Below are 17,717 nucleotides of genomic sequence, written 5' to 3' on the forward strand. Positions count from 1 at the left end.
ACGAAGTATCAACCTAGTGATCCCCGGCAAAGAAGATCGTCGGTTACTAAACACAGGAGCTAGACTTCCTTTACTCGCGTCTCTCAGACTTGATTGACCGTGTATGCACGAGGCAAGCGCCACAAGAGCATGCCATGCCAGTCACGTTTTCCCACGCTCGCCTCGTGCCTGCCTCCGCTCGCCTGTTGAACGCAGAAAAGCTGAGACGTCTGTTCTGCAAGTTATTTGAAAGGAAGTAGCCTCACGTGCCACCTTAGGGAGTATCATGAGAAAAACAACGAAAAGAGCCGATGGTTACATGGGAATGCAAGCTATAGGGAGATTTTTTTAACGATCAGCATGGGTATTAGATCTCTTATAGCTTAAAAGTACTTTCATTCGAGAGAACGAGGGTGGTAGGTGCTTCATTCATACTTCAGAGAGCTCGTTCGATTTTTTCCTATAAAATTTGATAAGAGCGTGATTTTAATATGGCTGGTAAGCTTTTTTCCTAGGAAATTTGATAAGAGCGTGATTCTAATATGGCTGGTAAGCCTGCGATTTGCTTGAAAATACTCTGCAGTTCTTTTATCCTCGTGGATGGAGGTTTGCATTGCGTGAGAGAAATGTATTTCCAGAGAAAAATCACAATGGTTCTAGTAAAAGTAATTTCGGGACCTAGATCGTTGGTAGCTATGGTGAGTGTGTTAAGGGCTTAAGTTTATAATTACATTACAATATAACTTGAATTTAACAACTGGGTGGATAATGTAAATAATTTGCCACTGCGTGTCGCTCCTACGAAGGGATAAAGCTCGAAACGTCAGCTTTAGAGACTATTTCGGTGGCCGGCCACTTTACACTATCAACTCAACTGATAAAACCAAATCACTTTTAAAATGTGATAATCCTTTCAGCCTTCCTGAAACCATTTTTGAAAGTTAATAGAAAGTTAAAATTATTATTTTACATCACAGCTGGATACATCTCGCTAATTTAAACATTTAGTTATAATTATAGGCTTTTATCATAACATCAGCTTAGTATTGAAACTTATCAATTTATCCGCCAATCAAGAATCTTAAACTTAAAACCTAATTTTGAAATTTCAGATTTAAATTATGTCGAAACTGCCCATGATAGGACCTATTCAGTAAAATCTGTTAGTTACCCCACTGCTTAAAGAATATCAATAATAAAAAACATTTATCACATCGAAATTCAATTACGATTTGTCAACATTTTAAGGCTGGATAACAGTTCGATTGGGGTAGCAAATTTCGCTCTCCATTTCGACTTTAATGCATCAAGAAAGAAAGAAAATAGATCATAAATCCAGTTTTAGGACCTGCTCCAGGCTTATTTCTATCCAATTTTTTTGGTATTTGCTTCTTTTTCTTAGCTTGGTCAAAGCCACGAGATCCAACTGGATTTTAAACACCCCTGCGGTGTTATCATAGCAACTTACTTGTCTAGCCAATCACAACACGTTTCACCTTTCCACGACATTGTCTCACCTGCTGGACGACCAGCTTACACCTGTTAATTGGTTAGTTAGTATAAAAACAGAGTAAAAGGAAATTAGCGCACAGTGATTATTTCGCTGCGTCTTGACAAGCAACAAAGCCAATGAGACACTTGGTTGATGATATCGAAAATTTCAAAGTATGGCAGAGGCCACAGGGCCGTTGAATATCTCCCTAGAGGAGTCGGTACCATTTGTTACTATTCTTACAATTACTGGAGTGACATCCATCGCGGCTAATTTGCTAATCGTCGGAATAACTTGCAAGAATTCTCAAAGGAGAAAGGTGCATGACTTGTTCACCTTGCATAGCAGTTTAGTGGATTTGCTAACCGCATCAGTGGTGGTACCATTCTGGATTTTGTCCACCATCCACAGTAGAACAAATTTCGTGGGTGATATCTATTGCAAAGTCAGCGCTACCTTAGGCCTAGTGGAACTCTTGGCTCCTGCTATGTTCCTGATGCTGGTTGCCACCAGCAGGCATTGTTCAGTTATCGACAAGATGGCTTTCCCCAGAATATTCAGCGATTTTAGGTCAAATATGATGGCTGTGATTGTATGGTTGTTTTCATTTTTGATCAGTATTCCTCCCCATGTTGCATGGCCAGCTTCTCCGGAGATCCACTGTCTCCCAGATTTGGTGACTAATTCTTGGTATACCACTTCAGTTCTATCATTTTGCTTCCTATTGCCGCTCAGCGCAGCGTTCTACACACACATTTATGACATTTTCATCTTTCAACCGGAGCGAATGAAGCGAGATGACTCAATGAGGAGACGTTGCGAGATTTATGGGCTGCGAGGAAGCGAGCGAACCACTCAGAAAGTGTTTTTTGTGATTCTTATCATTCACACATGCTGTTGGGCGCCCTACTTATGCGTGGCATTGACCCAGGCGATGAATGGTGGTAAAATATATTACACAGGAAAATTTCCAATCCATTTTGTCGCCTTGGTGGTGGCATTGACGGGTACCGCGCTTAAGGGAGTTGTCTCGTGCTTTGAGTTACCTGATTTGAAAGAATCGATCAAGAAACAGTTTGGATGCGTGGAGCAGGAGGAAAGTGAGGGGAATACGACCAGAATATTCGAAGTTTAAGCAAAGATGTACAAACTTCCGAAAAGCATTTTGTGGGAGGGGTAGGTGAATCCTTGAGGGCTTGCGCTGGCTTAACGGCTCAGAAAATTAGATTGTAATCACGTGTAAACAACAACAACTTTAGTCTAGATGAACTTTAGGAGTAGTTTTAAAGCTACATCATCAAAAATTTATAAAGATTGGCCAAAAAGGCCGTTGAATGCCTGTGTCTTAACAATGCACCAAATTACGGTGTATCTGGTTTTTACGCATACAACCTTACCTTTAACAGAACAGTACACCCACATATCGAATGCATTTACTGAGGCTCTAGAGGGTTTTAGTATTTTTGTATAGTGGTCAGAAGCTTAAATCGGTCTCACAGTTAAAATATAAACATCCGCGGACAGGTATACCGCTAATAGCCAAACAAACCTTGTAATTTCTCATTTTTGCTTAGCCGAAAAACTAAAAAGCTGTATTACAGTAGCTATGCTATATAAGAAGTTTTTCTTATTTGAAAGTATAATTTTGTAATATCACTGCGATAAATGGACAGCTATTAAAAAAAAGTTGGCTCAAATTATAGTATAAGTTTGCCAAATTAGTGTTTGCTAAGATGTCTGTTTACTCGTTAAAGCTGCCAAACCAAGACGATTTACATACATATTTATGCGTAAGAATCAAGCGATTCGTGAATTGGTTCAGTGGAGGTGTGGTTAACTTTGTTATTCCCGCCCTTCAGCTTAAAAAAAGACAATTAAAGCTCCTGAAATCAAAGGGGATTTTCCACACGAAAAGTGCCGAATTCGTCTATTTTTTAAACATAGATTGTATGGGAGACATCCCTAAATGTTTTTTATTATTTCAACTAACAGCGCTACACCAAAATCACCTGCCGCATTGAAATAGAATGGGAAAAGATCGGATTTAACGATTACTTTAAGAAGATGATGCCCACAACTGGAGTTCTTTTTATGCATTTTTCATATTCTACTAAACACAATGGCTTCTTTTTTCATTGCGCTGTCTTTCGACTATGAAATGCAACATTGCTCAGTTTCACTGAGCAATGTTGCATTTCATAGTCTGTCATGGTGTGAAGACAAAAAAAGTAAACTTGACAGCAGAAATAGTCCCATATCTTTACAATTTTGCACAGGCTTGAACATGAGATGTAACAAAACAGTGTTTATGAACAATTGTTAAAGAGCGTGGTATACCGTTAAATTTGTTTATGTCGTTATTCTTGCAGCTCAGCCGGCGGTCCACCCCAGGAGTAAAAGCGAACATATCCGAAATCAACGGGGTACCACTTCGCTTTCTATGCTGACATGCACTTCTCGCCAAATTCTCGCGTAATTTCCACATATGCAAAATTTTCTATCAGGTAATATGTGAACTTGGCAAAATAAATAGCGTTAGGTAAATATTTATTCGGCAAGCAAATTGGGAAGTATTCAATTAAATTATTTTATTTGTGAATTGCACTTACTGCTCTTGTGTTTACTCATCGTGAATATATATTAATTTATTATGTTTTCGCATATATATGTTATTGTTTTTAGGTTTTCGTAAACGTGAATCGAATCAGACAAACAAATAACCTGTGGCTGCGTTTCGTTTCGTTTGAAAGGTTCGCTGATGGAAAACTTAACGCGGTTATCTGTGTAATCGCTGATATGATTTAAATGGCATCCTAATTTTCGGCTTGTTAAACCTCGAATAAACCTGTGTTGTAATGCAAATTTACTCAACCAATGAATGATAAGTACGGCCAGTTAGTAAAAAAGCATCAGCAAGCTTGCAATTGGTTAACTTGCTGCATTCGCATTCATTCCACACACCTTATATCTGCTTACAACCCGGGCCTGTACTGTTTCATTGAATTTATGGTAAGAACCAAAATGATTTGAGCTTTTATGACTTTCTAACCATCCATTGTGAAATAAAATCCAATCAAGGTTCAACTCCTTTTGAAACATCAAAGTTAACAAGATTTCCGCGCAGCCCCATGCTTCATCACAGCTCTTGGATAAAGAAAACACCGGCGGAAACAATTCATTGCCTTTAGGATTGCGGCTTTGTTTTTGAATAAATAAAGGGGATAAGTTTCTAAATAAATTGTGGTGCTGCGTCAGTGGGGGAGTATAGCAGGGTAATTAAGTGTTATCAACTGATTTGACAACGTAAATAAGCCACCGTAAAAAGTTCAAAGGCTGACGCTTGGAGCGCTTAGCCCTTCGTCAGAGCGATGACAGGAAAAGAAATAACAATACAGGGCTTTTGCATGTCTTGTAATTGGAATGAGTAGAACTTATTATTTGTTTTTGAATGGTATGGTGCAGAAATCTATCTGAAATTTATTTCTCCGAGTTTGTCCGTGCCACGTAATGAAAAAAATCTTTTCGAGTCATTTTCAGTTTCATTCTGATTTTAGATCACATCCTTCTCAAAACAGACTTCCTGCTCTCGACCAAAATTCTCATTGACATAGTCATCGACCACAAAAAGCTGGATATCTGCATTATTAAAAACCACCAAACAAATATATATACAAATAGATTGAACTACGCTTAAGCACCCATAGAGGAAAAAAGAAAACAAATAAAAAAACTAACTCCCACGTATTCCATCTTATCCCTGACAACTTCAAATTTGTGTTTGCGAAGCAAACTGCGTTGAAAGCTTTGGCAGTTGAGCACCTGACCTTGTTAAAAAAAAAAAAAACTCTTTAAATATATACCGGTCTGAGTCGTTTCTCAAAAGTTCGGTTTTTCTGTAGGGGTATGATGACTTTTTTCCTTTTTTCGAACATTTAAATGAGCGGTTTTTGTGACGTTGATTGCTTAAGATTTGAAAAAAGGGGGTAAGTTTCAAGAGAAACTGTAATGGTGCGTCGGTGGAAGAGTACTAAATTACCCTGCTCAGGAATTGATTACGCTCGTGAGAGGATCAAAGGAACTCCGAGCAGCCAAATTCTTCGGGTTTTTCCACCGTTGGATAAAAATCTATCCAATTAATTTCCAATTAATCTCATTTTTTTAGGATTTCCAACTCTTGCCTCTAGTCAAAAATCCGAGATTAGGACTGGGCTCGAATACCAGGTTACTAAGTCTTCGCCCTGAAAATCATAGCCGTCCACCCCACCAGAACTCCTTCCTCTTAGAATTACACATGGCGCCTAAGGAGAAGGGTAAGAATACGGAGCTCAAGTATGCGATTTTCTTACAATATAGCGTTAACTTTTTCGACTTCTGAGCCGCGAATAGTAACATAAATAATTAAAGACGACACTTTGGTAGTGAGCGATTATCCTGTTGGAAAAACTGTGCTAGGAACAGGATTTGTCGTTCGATGTTACATTCCACGTGTGGCTAATAAATGTTTAGATTTTCCTTCGAGTTTAAACCATTTTAGCTTCAATCATTGTGTATTTCATGCACACGGGAGGCTTCTTAGATGAGGGACGTGGCAACCATTTGAGGCCAGTCCGGAGAGTTTTTAACGAATCAGCAGACATACTATCACAAACAACTTCTTGTCTGTACCTTCATTTATCAATTGCTGTCGGGTTTTTGATCTCAGTGTAAATTACGTGAGAACAGTCGTAGACTGCAAATACCAAAACCCACGCTCTTAGGCATATGTAAGACTCTCATGAGTTCATTGTTTTTTAGTTCCCAGTAGAATCAAATTTCAGTCTTTAAGTTTGAGGATAACTGTTGCTCTTGTGTTGAACTCTTTCGTTCTTTCTTTTCTTTATGTCCCTTGTAGTTTTTATGGTCTGAATTTGTATTTTGATGTTGGGGAGAAAATTAGTGTCATGCTAGAAAATAACCTATATAGGCAGGTTTGACATGGTTGTTGTTGGTGGTAGGGCTTATTTTAGTAGTGATGGTTGTGGAAGCAGTGTAACTGAATGCTTAAGGTTCTGATTTGTGCTCTTTAAAAGCAATCAACATTAGTCCTCAGTTAGCTTTGTAGAAAAATTGTACATAACTGTGAATTACTCTCAAATAACGTTTTTTAATAAATCAATCACAAACTTCAAATGTGGCTCTGCCAAGTGTATGCCTTCCTTATACCTTTGTATTGAAGTAGAGGTGAATGCAAAGCCTTTGCTATGAAGATGATTTTTCTTACGCACAGATATAACTCATTTTCGTGAGAAGGTTTTGCACCTGGTCTCATTTGAATAGTAAGGGGTTTTGGATTTGGAAATGGTATATCTTTCTTACAGACTTTGACTGCGTTTGGCAGCTGGTTGCTCCTCAGCCTGTTTGAACTTGTCACTACTGATATTTTGTGCTCTGTTTGATTTTACTGCCCTCAAAGAAGCTCTCCGGGGGGAGTTGTCATTTTGGTTCTTTTATGGAATGTTAATTGAAAGGGAAGACAATTGTTGGACAAAGATGTCATTCAGACTGGCTGATTAACTCCATGTTTCAAAAAGTCTTGCTGAATTTTTGTTTTTGTTGTGGTTTCAGGAAAGTCAAAATCTGGTGCCTCTGCCAAGTCCAGTGAGACATCTAAGGCCCAGAAGGCCAAGAAGTCTGTACTGAAAGGTGTTCAAAGAACACAGAAAAGGAAGGTGCGCACAAATGTCCACTTCTACCGTCCCAAAACCCTTCGCTTGCAAAGAACTCCCAAATACCCAAGGCACTCTGCTCCAAGGACTAACAAACTTGATCACTTTGCCATCATCAAGCATCCTTTGACCACAGAGTCAGCCATGAAGAAGATCGAAGACAACAACACACTTGTGTTCATTGTCGATGTGAGAGCTAACAAGCCCCAGATCAAGGCATCAGTGAAAAAGCTGTACGACATTGAGGCTTCCAAAGTCAACACTTTGATCAGGTACATGTTTTTTTTTGTTGATATATCATATGAAGAGTATCTATTTCTTCTAACACCCATAAACTCCCTTGAGTGACCAAGACAGAATTTCTCCCTACAATATATATATGTTATTTGCCGGCTAGGAGGTCCGTATGGTGAAAAACTGTGACCGAGGTCTTGAAAATACAGCATTTTCAAGACCGAGGTCACAGTTTTTCACCATACGGACCGACCCTTAGTCGGTAAATAACATATTTATTGTTTTTAAACTTGACAAAATTCTTTCCGAAAGAACCCAAATGATTTATGGCCGTAAATACGGCAAGATCTTCCATAAACTGAACAAATTTTTTAGTGGGTAAATGGTAGTTGAAATAGAGGTGATGCAAATTTAAGAGAGATGCCTCAGCGAAACATTTTCATTTCCGTAACAATAAAGGTGATTTAAAAGGCTTCCAAACAAACTTTGAAACATTATTTTTACAAGTATCTGTCACAATCTGACACCTGTCAATTAGAGAGCGCGCAAGTAAAAAACAAGCGAAGGAACATTTGAAAACCAACAGAACTAGTTTGGCAAGGACTGTCACGACAATGTTTTCTTCAAAATCAGTTAATGATCTAACGGAAAGTATTATTCACTCTCATCGACGATTCATTCATGTACGAAGATTTACCTCTGTTCATTAAGTAAACGGCGAGGAAAGTAATTGTGAGTAAATTCAATCTTTTTATTTTGAAGTTGTGAGAGTTTGCTCGTTTGTTTGCTGTAATGGCGTGTTTAACTCTGATCTTTCCTTCACAAAAACTAAATTCAAACGGCACACTCCAACGAGACACAAGGGAATGTAAAGCGGCCTTTTCTCAAAAAATTCCTTCAATTTCTGTTGTGCAATTTAAGGTACAAATGTCCAAATTGAACGGAATTGGAAAGACTCACCAGGAGTGTATATTTGTTGTAGAACTTAAATTAAAACTTCGCTCGCTCTTCCACTATGAACAAATTGCTCGAGAAAATTCAGATATTAAATGAATGAAAGTTCCATCGTTCAGTTTAACTGTAGCCAAATACCTCACGTTCCAACTTTCTGGGTACTTTTTGTGAACGATTAAAATTAATTGCAGAGGGTTTTTAGGCCGCTTGTCAACCAACGTAATGACACTATTATTTATACAAATTCATTCTGAAACCAATATTTTTCTGTCAACCAAAGTGATTTGATAGCAAGAAAAGAGAGGATTCATAAGTTATTTATCGGCTTGAGGTAGTGACCGACTTGTTTGCTTTAAAATACTGCCCAACCGGAAAACGAGGTATATTTATGAAAAATGACAACGAAAGTTGGGATGTACTCAGCTACTCACGAAAGCATTACCGTGGCCCGTGGGCAGAGATAGGAAAATACTGACCGGGTAAAGAACCAATCAGATTGCAAGATTCGTTACCGTGCCCTCTAAAAAAACAATAACAATACATTATCAAGCAGACAAACAAGGAGAATAAAGAAAAATGTCAATTAGGGGTTTATTACTTGATCCAATACTAAATTCTCCAAACTAACATTATGAGAATGGTATAGCAGATAGTAAGGAGAATTGCTAATGGGATCTTGGGAGGGAAAGGGTTAATTGCCAATTTTTCAGTTATGTTGATTGATGAAATATAAAATTCTTTCCAAATATTTCTAGATCTCTATGATACTGTTTTATAACATGTTTAACTTGCTCCTTCATAGGGTGCTCAGTTCAAAGACAGTTGTCACTTAACCCTTAAACTCCCAGATTAAATTTGTAATTCTTGTTACCATCAACCATACAATTCTTATAATGTTAGTTCAGAGAATTTAGTATTGGATCAACTAATTATCCCCAAATTGATATTTTTCTCTATTCTCATTACTTATCTGGTTGATATTGTATTGATATTGTAGCAAGAAATTCTGTCTTGATCACTCATGGGAGTTTAAGGGTTAACAAAAAGGATAAAGCAGGCTATGAATTGGCTTGTAACACAGTTCTTGATTTAAATTCTGACAGCTCAAGTCTATTTTTGTTGTTGGAACATTGTTCTATCGTGTACATCTGATTGTTAATGGAATTTTTATGGGGACAATGGAATCTTGATTTGCTGCCCCAAGAACATTTTCAGGAGCTAAATAACAAAAATATTACCACCTCCATCGTGTGTATTTCTACATAGTTACATTGTTGAAGGTAGAATTTTTTTTTTTCAATTTTTAAATCCAGCATGATTCTTTTGCTCATTTTGTTTCAGATTATAACAATATAAAATGTGCGAAATGAAAATTAAACTTGTGTGGAAAATGTAGAACTATGAATTGATATGTACCTTTACCCTTTCCACCCTAACATCAGTTTGTACATTCTCCAAACACTTACCCATACATTTCCCTTGGTACTGACAAGGAGAATATGGTAAACAAACAAACAATCAAAGTTTCTTGGTATTCACTTCCTTTATTTTCATGATCGTAATGAATGGTTAAGCTGTATTATTGAAGGTAGTAATTTGATGTTGGTCACTCTTAGAGTTTAAAGGTTTAACAGAAAGCAAACATGTATGGAGATTTGCTATTAATCAAACTATTTTTGTATTCAGGGAATAAATTTCTAAAGAAACTGTGTGTGTTGGTGGGAGAGTATAACGGGGTAATTTGGTGTTATCAACTGAGTTGATATGTTAATTGGCCACAGTAAAGAGTTTCAAAACTGATGTTTTGAGCTTTAGCCTTTTGCCAGAGCTGTGACAAAGGGCTATCACTCAAAATGTCAGATTTGAAACTCTTTATGGTGGCTCATTTTCATAATCGGTGCAGTTTACAATACCAAACTACCCTATTTTTGTATTCTTAATCTATTGCTCTATGGAAATTTATCTATGTATGGTCTAAATTGATTATTACATTCTCTAGACCTGATGGGCAGAAGAAAGCGTATGTTAGACTGGCTCCAGATTATGATGCTTTGGATGTGGCCAACAAGGTATGTGAAAGAATGAATCATACAATTACTTTTGAAAAGATTCTATGATCGCTGAGGAATTTTTCCCAATTCTGAGGTTTTGTAATGTCATTTTTATTATTGTTTTGCAGATTGGGATCATCTAAGCTTGTTAAGAAGACAAACAATAAAATGTGATTGTTATTTAAACTCAAGTGTGTTTCCTGTGTTTTGCTATATCTTGCCTTTTGCTTTATGAATTTTGTTTCTGTTTGTTCCCTTTCAAAATGACAGATTTTCTTACAAGAGAGTTCTAGTAGGTTTGAATTTATCTCTTTTTGTATCAGAAGTTTCTGTTCACCTCAACCAACAATCATGAAATGCCTTCATGCTGAAAACAGGTCTGTTATTTACTGAAAAACATGAAAAAACACCATGACACTGATCATATTTTTGTCATACTTACAAATTATTTTGTCTCATTTTTCTGTCACTTGCTTCTTCTCATACAGACACTAATTGGCATTTGGAAATCAGTGACAGGAGTTTCAATAAATTTTCCATAAGCAGCTGCTAATGATGCAATAGGTGGCTGTGCTGGCAAAAAGGGGTTTAAGACAAAACCCAAACAGGAGATTGTGTGCAGGGTAAATTGAAGGCAGTAAGGGGTCTTAAAGGCAGGGGTAACCAGTATTTAACCCTTAACTCTCGAGGTCTGATTGTTAATCCTCCCCTCTAGCTGCTACACATTTCCTTGTAACTTAGTCACAAGAATTTGGTTGTAGATCAAAATAACAACTTCTACCTAATAAGTTTGAGTATCCACATTATGTGCTTGCTGGATAATGTGTGGATATATTAGGGAGAAGTTACTTGTGAATCATTTCTTTGAGTTAAAGGGTTAATGAAACCTGTGCAATTACCAGGCATTGTTGTAAACCAGCAAAATTCCTGTTGAACCATTTATGCTTTTAAGATAGCATTCATAACTTTTCTTGCTGTTTTGATATGGTAAGGAGAAATTATGTCTTGATCACTACTAGGAGTTAAACAGCAGAGCCTATTTTCAACTGGGGGAGCCTGAAAACCAGCCATATCTTAAGGGAGTCTTGGGACTATCTCTCCACAGAGATTTTTTAAATGGTATTTTCAACAGCAGCTACTTGTACTTCACCTGCAGAGCTAGTCATGTAACAGATTTCTGTCTGTTGTGGCGATGAATAACGTCAAAGCTTGGAGAACTGCATCAGATACCATTTCATGCTGTCTGGAGTTAAACACCTGCCTTTGAAGCCAAATTCTAGTGGGTAGGTGACTGAGGAAACTTGGGGGTATCTGTTGGGCTTACACATTTCTAGGGTTCCTATACATGAAAAACCTAACAATTTGCCACATTCAAGTCTTGCAAAATTAAAGAAAATTAAATTTTACGAGAAAAATTTGAGAAAAATGCCAACATAGCATGATTTTTTTTCCCCCATCATTTTAGAAGCATCTTGATTGTGGGTCATGGAAACTAATAAATACTGAATTTCCTTGGAAGAGCCCTTAGGTGCTAATTTAAAATTTTGGCTAAAAACAGAGGGTGCCTATGCAAGAGGGGGGGGGGGGGGTCATTACTATTATCAGTTATCAGTGATTATTAGAACAATTTTAATAAAGTGACAATAGAAACAGGTTTTCCTTGTATATCTACTATCTAAGAAAGTGAGGGAGGAGGGGGGGAGGCACCTATTCATGATGGGTGTTTGTTCAACATGGTGGCTGATGAGGTGGATGCCTATCTGGGTGCTTATTTGAGGAAACAAAGCAGGTCCTGAAAATGGTCATGGAAATTTATGAGTTTGAAAGATTGCCAACCCTTTCTTTCAGAATGAATTCTCTGTCCATTTAACAAATGTAGGGTATTTTATTGCATTAATTTTATGAATTTTAGAATCCTACCTACAACCCATTTGGTGTGTCAGGATCAGTTGATGATGGTACATTGTTAGAGTAAAATGGTCTCATGGTAAGAAACATAACCTATTCAGTTACCAAGAGCCTGACACCTGGAACTGGCTTCAGTATACAGTTAAAATTAAAGTTCTAGAGTTTGTTTCTGAAAACCATTTTATTACCTTGAAATATCAAAGGCCTAATTTTAGGCCACAGCTTACATTTGAACATAAGTTGTTTGGTAAGTATTCCAGTAATAGCTACTTTTTTGTCCTACTTGCTCATAAAATATTACAATCTGGTATTACACAATACAAGAACAACTAAATACTCTTTGAAACATGTAGCACATGGCCTTAAAATCTTTCTATATTACAGTCACAATGACAGGTTCATGATTAAGCTTTTTCCTCACTCACAAAAAAAATGAATCTTAGAGAAAAAGTCCATTAAAACTTATCTTGCCTTTAAACCTGCACTACATTGCCTCTGCTAAATGAAGAATACAGGTGCACACAATTTTGCATCACCAGCAAGCTGCAATCACACAAGCAAAAACTGCATTGTGCAAATTACATGTAGCCTGTAAGACTATTACCTGCATAATACCAGTCAAATGAAGAAAGGCTGATTTTTGAGAACTACAACAACAAAGTAAAACTACAAAAACTAGCTACCTGTAACAATACAGAACCATATACAGAAAGGAAGCTTTACTTCTCTTTCTCATTTTACCAAGGCATTGTAACAGATGAAATTGATCTGGGGACATCTTATGAAAAATGCATATCTCAGTTTCCCATAACAATAATGACAAAGCTTAGATGCATTTCCATGGTCCTTAGCATACGCCAAGTTGCATTCCATGAGGGTCACACTGGAACTATGTTATGTCATTCACCCCACACTGAAACTACTATAATCTGTTTTTAGAAGCAACTCTTTTGTGCAAAGAAAATTAACACAAACTTGGACAGTAATCTGAAAAAGGACAAGATCTTTACAAAGATGTGGCCACCACGACATAAATTCCAAGTTTAGACCTGCATAAAATACAGCATGGTGTACACCGGTATTTAGCTCCTCATACTTAGTACTGTTAAAAAATTTGTAAGTTCTCTAATGAATATAAACAACATGCAACAACAGAATTCCAATTTTTTTTTTAAAACAAAACTGACTTTCTTATAATCCATATCTGATTTCCGTTCAAAACTTACAGAACCAGTATTAGAAGCCACGCTTCTCCCTTGCTCACGAATTACCAAAACAATCTTAGAGTCAGAAGTCAGAAGTTCTAGTCCATACTCTCCATTGCATCGATTTCATTCAACAGTTTCAGCTTCTTTGAATTCCAGAACTCTATGTCCGTGGTCAGTTCGTCAATTAAGCGCAATTTTGTGCTTTCCAATCTCTCAGTCTCTTCGCATTTCTCTATCTGAACTTTCAGCTCTTCTTCCAAAATTTGAATTTTTTGCTGGCTGTCGGTTTCTCTCTCACTAGCAAGCACATCTTCTTGTTCAAGTTTGCGAAGATTTTCTCCAGCAGTACGGATCATGTGTTCCAATTCCTCGACTCGTTTCACTGCCGTATCCTTGCGAATTTCCGAGCGAGACAGTTCGTTTTCAATAACAGTTAGCTTTCTCTGGGCTTCGTTCAACCTCATATGAGCGGTCTCGGCGGCGGACTGGGCTTCTTGCACCTGGTGTTCAAGTTCTCGGAGCTGTTCATCAGTTTCTACTTCGGCATAAGTTAGTTCCCTTCCCTTGACAGCCTCCGCATCTGCTTTATCATTCAGCTCTTTCAGTCTACTTTCCTTTTCGTCTGTCTCGGCCCGCGCGTCTTCGAGTTTCTTTCGCAGAAACTGAATGCGTCTATGATATCCCGCCGCTTCGTCCTCCTTGCTAGCAATCTCTTGAACCTTTGTTTTCAGCTCCGAACATGCATCATGCTCTCTTTCAACAGCTTCTTCTGTCTTTGCCTTAATGGCAATCATTTTGTTTTTTACGTCTTCAAAGAGGGTCGACATTGTTATAGCTAAGTTTATCGCTATGCCTCACAGTTTTTCATTCAATGTAACTTGAAAACACACCCTGTCGAAGGGAGTAAATGCTCAAGAGAGCATGACTGCGCGTAATAACCACTGACAGGTTTGCGGCTTCATTCTGCCCAGTCCGTTTCACCATCTCAACACAAACATGCAAAGTTCGATACAATTCCTTTGCATTACTTAAAATGTTTTTTAGTTTAGCGCAATCTCGATTAGCTTACGTTTAATTTGCAAAAACTGAACTGATTAGATAGTTCAACAAATTCCTGAGAGCACGACGCAGGCAGAAGTCTGGTACCAACTTGACAATATACAAATCTGATTGGCTTATCCTGTATAGGAAGCAAAATTCGAATAGGTCATCGATTTCAAGGTTGTTAACTTGTTATGATTTTCCACGATCGACTCTTCTAAACACTGTTCTAAATGGGAAGGAAGAGAAAACTTGGGCAATCTAAGCAAAACTGGGGCTCTACAAATTCACGGAAACAGAGAAAGAAGAGAAAAACTCGCGGAAAAGGATTTAAACAAGCAAAAGTTTCAAATGAAGTCGATTCGTTGCATATCGAGCCATCGACCTCGACGACCTGCAAATTGTCCTTAACTGCTATTCGTGAGAGATCAGAGTCTTCTTGCTGTGCAATCTCTTGTGCTTCGGCAAGTATGCAGAGATTGAGGCTCTGGAAAATAGGTGTCATCTTATCTCGCCTGAAAAACTTGGCCTCTTTTTGTCAGCATTTTACCGTAGACTGGTGTTTCAGGTCCATCAGAAGCGTGTACCTTATTTTAAACTGGCTTAAACAAGCGTTTGGTTGTGGAATACAAACACTAGGAAAGGTTAGTTGTTTATTTGTTTTGTTTTGTATCAAAAGTGATTCCCTATTGCCTTCATAATTCTACCTATTTCACTGCACCGGTATCGCATGAGGTCATGGGTTCATATTCCGTGCTGGCCTGTGAAATACTGCACATTCCTGTACTAAGCATTTGTCCTAAACTTAACTTTGAGAATATAAACAGATATACAGAATAATAGCTCATAGCTCAAGGACTTTCAAGGTGGCACTCATTATGACATAAATCATTAATCAAATATGATATTTATCATTCTTGTTCTCAAAATAAGGTTCTGCTAGGAGACAAAGGCCATCCAGTTTTGTTAGACAGGAAAACCCACCTTGATGAAATGGTGAAAAGAATGAATGCCTTGGAGGAGGAAGTCGATCAACTGAAATCAGAACTTGCCAAGGTACATGTTCTAATTAAAAAAAAAAAAAACTTTTCCTTTGTTACTCTCAAGGCAGATGGCAAATGTGTCATACCCTTGGGCCCAGTTGTATAAAGGGTGGATAACTCTATCCAACAGATAAATTGATATCCAGCAGAGAAGTGATAACAAAATGCAATGCGTTATCCACCAAATAGATTTATCCAATAGATAGTGCTATCCAAGCTTTGAACAACCGGGGTCTGATCATTAGTTTGCTAAAATGTGTATTGGGTGGTCAGAATGGGTTGATTCTCTCAGGGTTAATTTACTATAAATCACAATACAAACTGAAAAATGAAATGCTATTACATGAAATTATCTGAGATGATGTTCATGAAAATAAAAAGTACTGTCGCTCCATGACTTCATGTACTTGTAAAACAGAGTGTAATTTACAAAAGAGAAAGTATAGGGAGAATAACAATACAATCCTCAATCTTCCCTTGCTACTATAATTCTGAAAATCATATTGAATACAAAAATATTTTGATATTTATCATACAATGTAACCTGGATTGCAGCATTTTGGTTGATTGATGGCTTCATCATTGACAAGGTTTTGTTTCATCAGTATGCAAAACAAAAAGATCCCATGTTGCCATGTGTCCATTGACTAATGAATCACAGAAGATGTCTAAAGGATTAAAGAATGTCAAATACCAATCTTTTGTTCTTAGCACATTTTGAAATGATCTGCAATCTACTGAACAGACATACTCCATGCAACATGGATCTATTTGTTAACTGGTTATCACTAACAACCAAACAGATACTCTTTGCCTATAAGAAATGTGTACTTTGCTCTTTTCAGAAGTCAACTTGTCCATGTGGGGATCACTGCAACAGATATGTACCAAGAGTTGAATGTGCACCAAACGGTCTTCCTCCACCTCCTCCCCCACCCCCTCCTCCACCTCCCCCTGTTCAACCTCCACCAGCTCCCCCCTTAGCTTTTCTCAAGAATAAACAGGTACAGTATAATGAAAGAAGAAACAAGCAATCAACTTACATGTGTCACTTTGGCCAATGATAACTTACTCACCCATACCTGTAGGGCCTGACGCACAGCAGGTGGTTTATGAACAGTGGATTATTCATTTGTTTATTATACCCATTTCTTCCTTGGTGTGTAATTTTTCACAATTTTTAAGTAACAGAATTAAGGTTTGTGCTTAGGCTAAGTGGTCCACCAAGGCAGAGCTTGTCCCAGTTTCCTTAGCATGAAGCAATTAGGAGTATTACTACTCCCATACTAATCCATCACCAAGTTTTCCCTCCCCCCCCCCCTCTCCCAAGGATATCACTAGGCTCCCCTGATGATTTGCCAGTACCCACATATACTCCTGGGTGGAGATAGAGAGGCACTCTGAGAGTAAATTGTTTTGTCCCAGACATTTACATGGCCAGGTCTCAAACCCAGACCTCTTGATCCAGAGTCCATTACATTTACCACTAGGCCACCACATCTACATTTCACAATTGTAAAGGAACAATTAACCCTTTAACTCCCATCAGTGACCAAGACAGAATATCTTACAATATCAATACAATAGCAGTACAATATCAACCACAGAAGTGACAAGAATAAAGAAAAATATCAATTTGGAGATCATTAGTTGATCTAATACTAAATTCTCTTAACTAACATTATAAGAATTGTATGGTTGACAGTAAGGAGAACTACAAATTTGATCTGGGAGTTGAAGGGTTAAGGAGGCCTGTAATCAATCAAACTTATCACCTGAAGAGGGCTAACAGTAGGTGGCTGAAGTGTTTTAGTCAAAGTGAAAATATAGTGTCTTTCAAACCATAACCATAACCGTTTTTCAAAAGAGTAACAGATGTAATGTATTTTCCTAATTTCAGCCTGTATCCAAAGCCAATATTTCCCAGGAAAATAAAAATACAGTCTCAAGAACCTTGGTGACCTTGGAGGATCTGAAGAAAGTCAAGCTAAAAAAAGTCAAACAGGTTGATGAGGAGGACAAAGAAAACACTGAGTCTGGGCCCAAAAAAACTGGGTCCACGTTGAACAAATTGAATAAACAAAATGATAAGCACTGTTTGG

The 17,717-nt window shown here is 37.7% G+C and overlaps 4 protein-coding genes across 5 annotated transcripts in view; 3 read left to right on the forward strand and 1 right to left on the reverse strand.

Annotated features, from left to right (window-relative positions):
• The first annotated feature begins 117 nt into the window (after positions 1–117).
• On the forward strand, positions 118–5,624 carry LOC113685654 (melanopsin-B). Its single transcript, XM_027203186.2, has 2 exons — positions 118–2,647; positions 3,841–5,624. Exon 1 carries the CDS (start codon positions 1,647–1,649, stop codon positions 2,604–2,606), a length of 960 nt encoding a protein of 319 aa, XP_027058987.2. The 5' UTR covers positions 118–1,646; the 3' UTR covers positions 2,607–2,647; positions 3,841–5,624.
• A 123-nt stretch (positions 5,625–5,747) lies between these two features.
• On the forward strand, positions 5,748–10,601 carry LOC113685655 (large ribosomal subunit protein uL23). Its single transcript, XM_027203187.2, has 4 exons — positions 5,748–5,781; positions 7,076–7,448; positions 10,364–10,433; positions 10,544–10,601. Exons 1-4 carry the CDS (start codon positions 5,763–5,765, stop codon positions 10,556–10,558), a joined length of 477 nt encoding a protein of 158 aa, XP_027058988.1. The 5' UTR covers positions 5,748–5,762; the 3' UTR covers positions 10,559–10,601.
• A 1,884-nt stretch (positions 10,602–12,485) lies between these two features.
• On the reverse strand, positions 12,486–14,634 carry LOC113685673 (tropomyosin-2). Its single transcript, XM_027203204.2, has one exon. It carries the CDS (start codon positions 14,356–14,358, stop codon positions 13,627–13,629), a length of 732 nt encoding a protein of 243 aa, XP_027059005.1. The 5' UTR covers positions 14,359–14,634; the 3' UTR covers positions 12,486–13,626.
• Positions 14,635–14,663: 29 nt separating this feature from the next.
• The window catches only part of LOC113685676 (uncharacterized), a 7,429-nt gene continuing 4,375 nt past the window's right edge, over positions 14,664–17,717 (forward strand). The window contains exons 1-4 of one of the 2 annotated variants that reach the window (XM_089189384.1): positions 14,664–15,216; positions 15,506–15,628; positions 16,464–16,619; positions 17,516–17,717. The exon at positions 17,516–17,717 is cut by the window's right edge and continues 76 nt beyond it. In XM_089189384.1, coding sequence (XP_089045510.1) covers positions 14,806–15,216; positions 15,506–15,628; positions 16,464–16,619; positions 17,516–17,717 — 892 coding nt within the window. In that variant the 5' untranslated portion in view covers positions 14,664–14,805. Of the gene's footprint in view, positions 15,217–15,505; positions 15,629–16,460; positions 16,620–17,515 lie in introns of both variants that reach the window. The other variant, XM_027203207.2, reaches the window with a different exon arrangement.

This window comes from Pocillopora damicornis, chromosome 12, assembly GCF_964200805.1.
Source record: "Pocillopora damicornis chromosome 12, jaPocDami1.2, whole genome shotgun sequence".
NCBI classification, from domain to species: Eukaryota; Metazoa; Cnidaria; class Anthozoa; order Scleractinia; family Pocilloporidae; genus Pocillopora; species Pocillopora damicornis.

Bases quoted from the DNA above. Each gene is read 5' to 3' on its own strand.
- LOC113685654 (XM_027203186.2), top strand. From the start codon at position 1,647: ATGGCAGAGGCCACAGGGCCGTTGAATATCTCCCTAGAGGAGTCGGTA.
- LOC113685655 (XM_027203187.2), top strand. The intron at 7,449-10,363 runs GTACATGTTTTT...TACATTCTCTAG, and splicing joins AAAGTCAACACTTTGATCAG to ACCTGATGGGCAGAAGAAAG.
- LOC113685673 (XM_027203204.2), bottom strand. From the start codon at position 14,358: ATGTCGACCCTCTTTGAAGACGTAAAAAACAAAATGATTGCCATTAAG.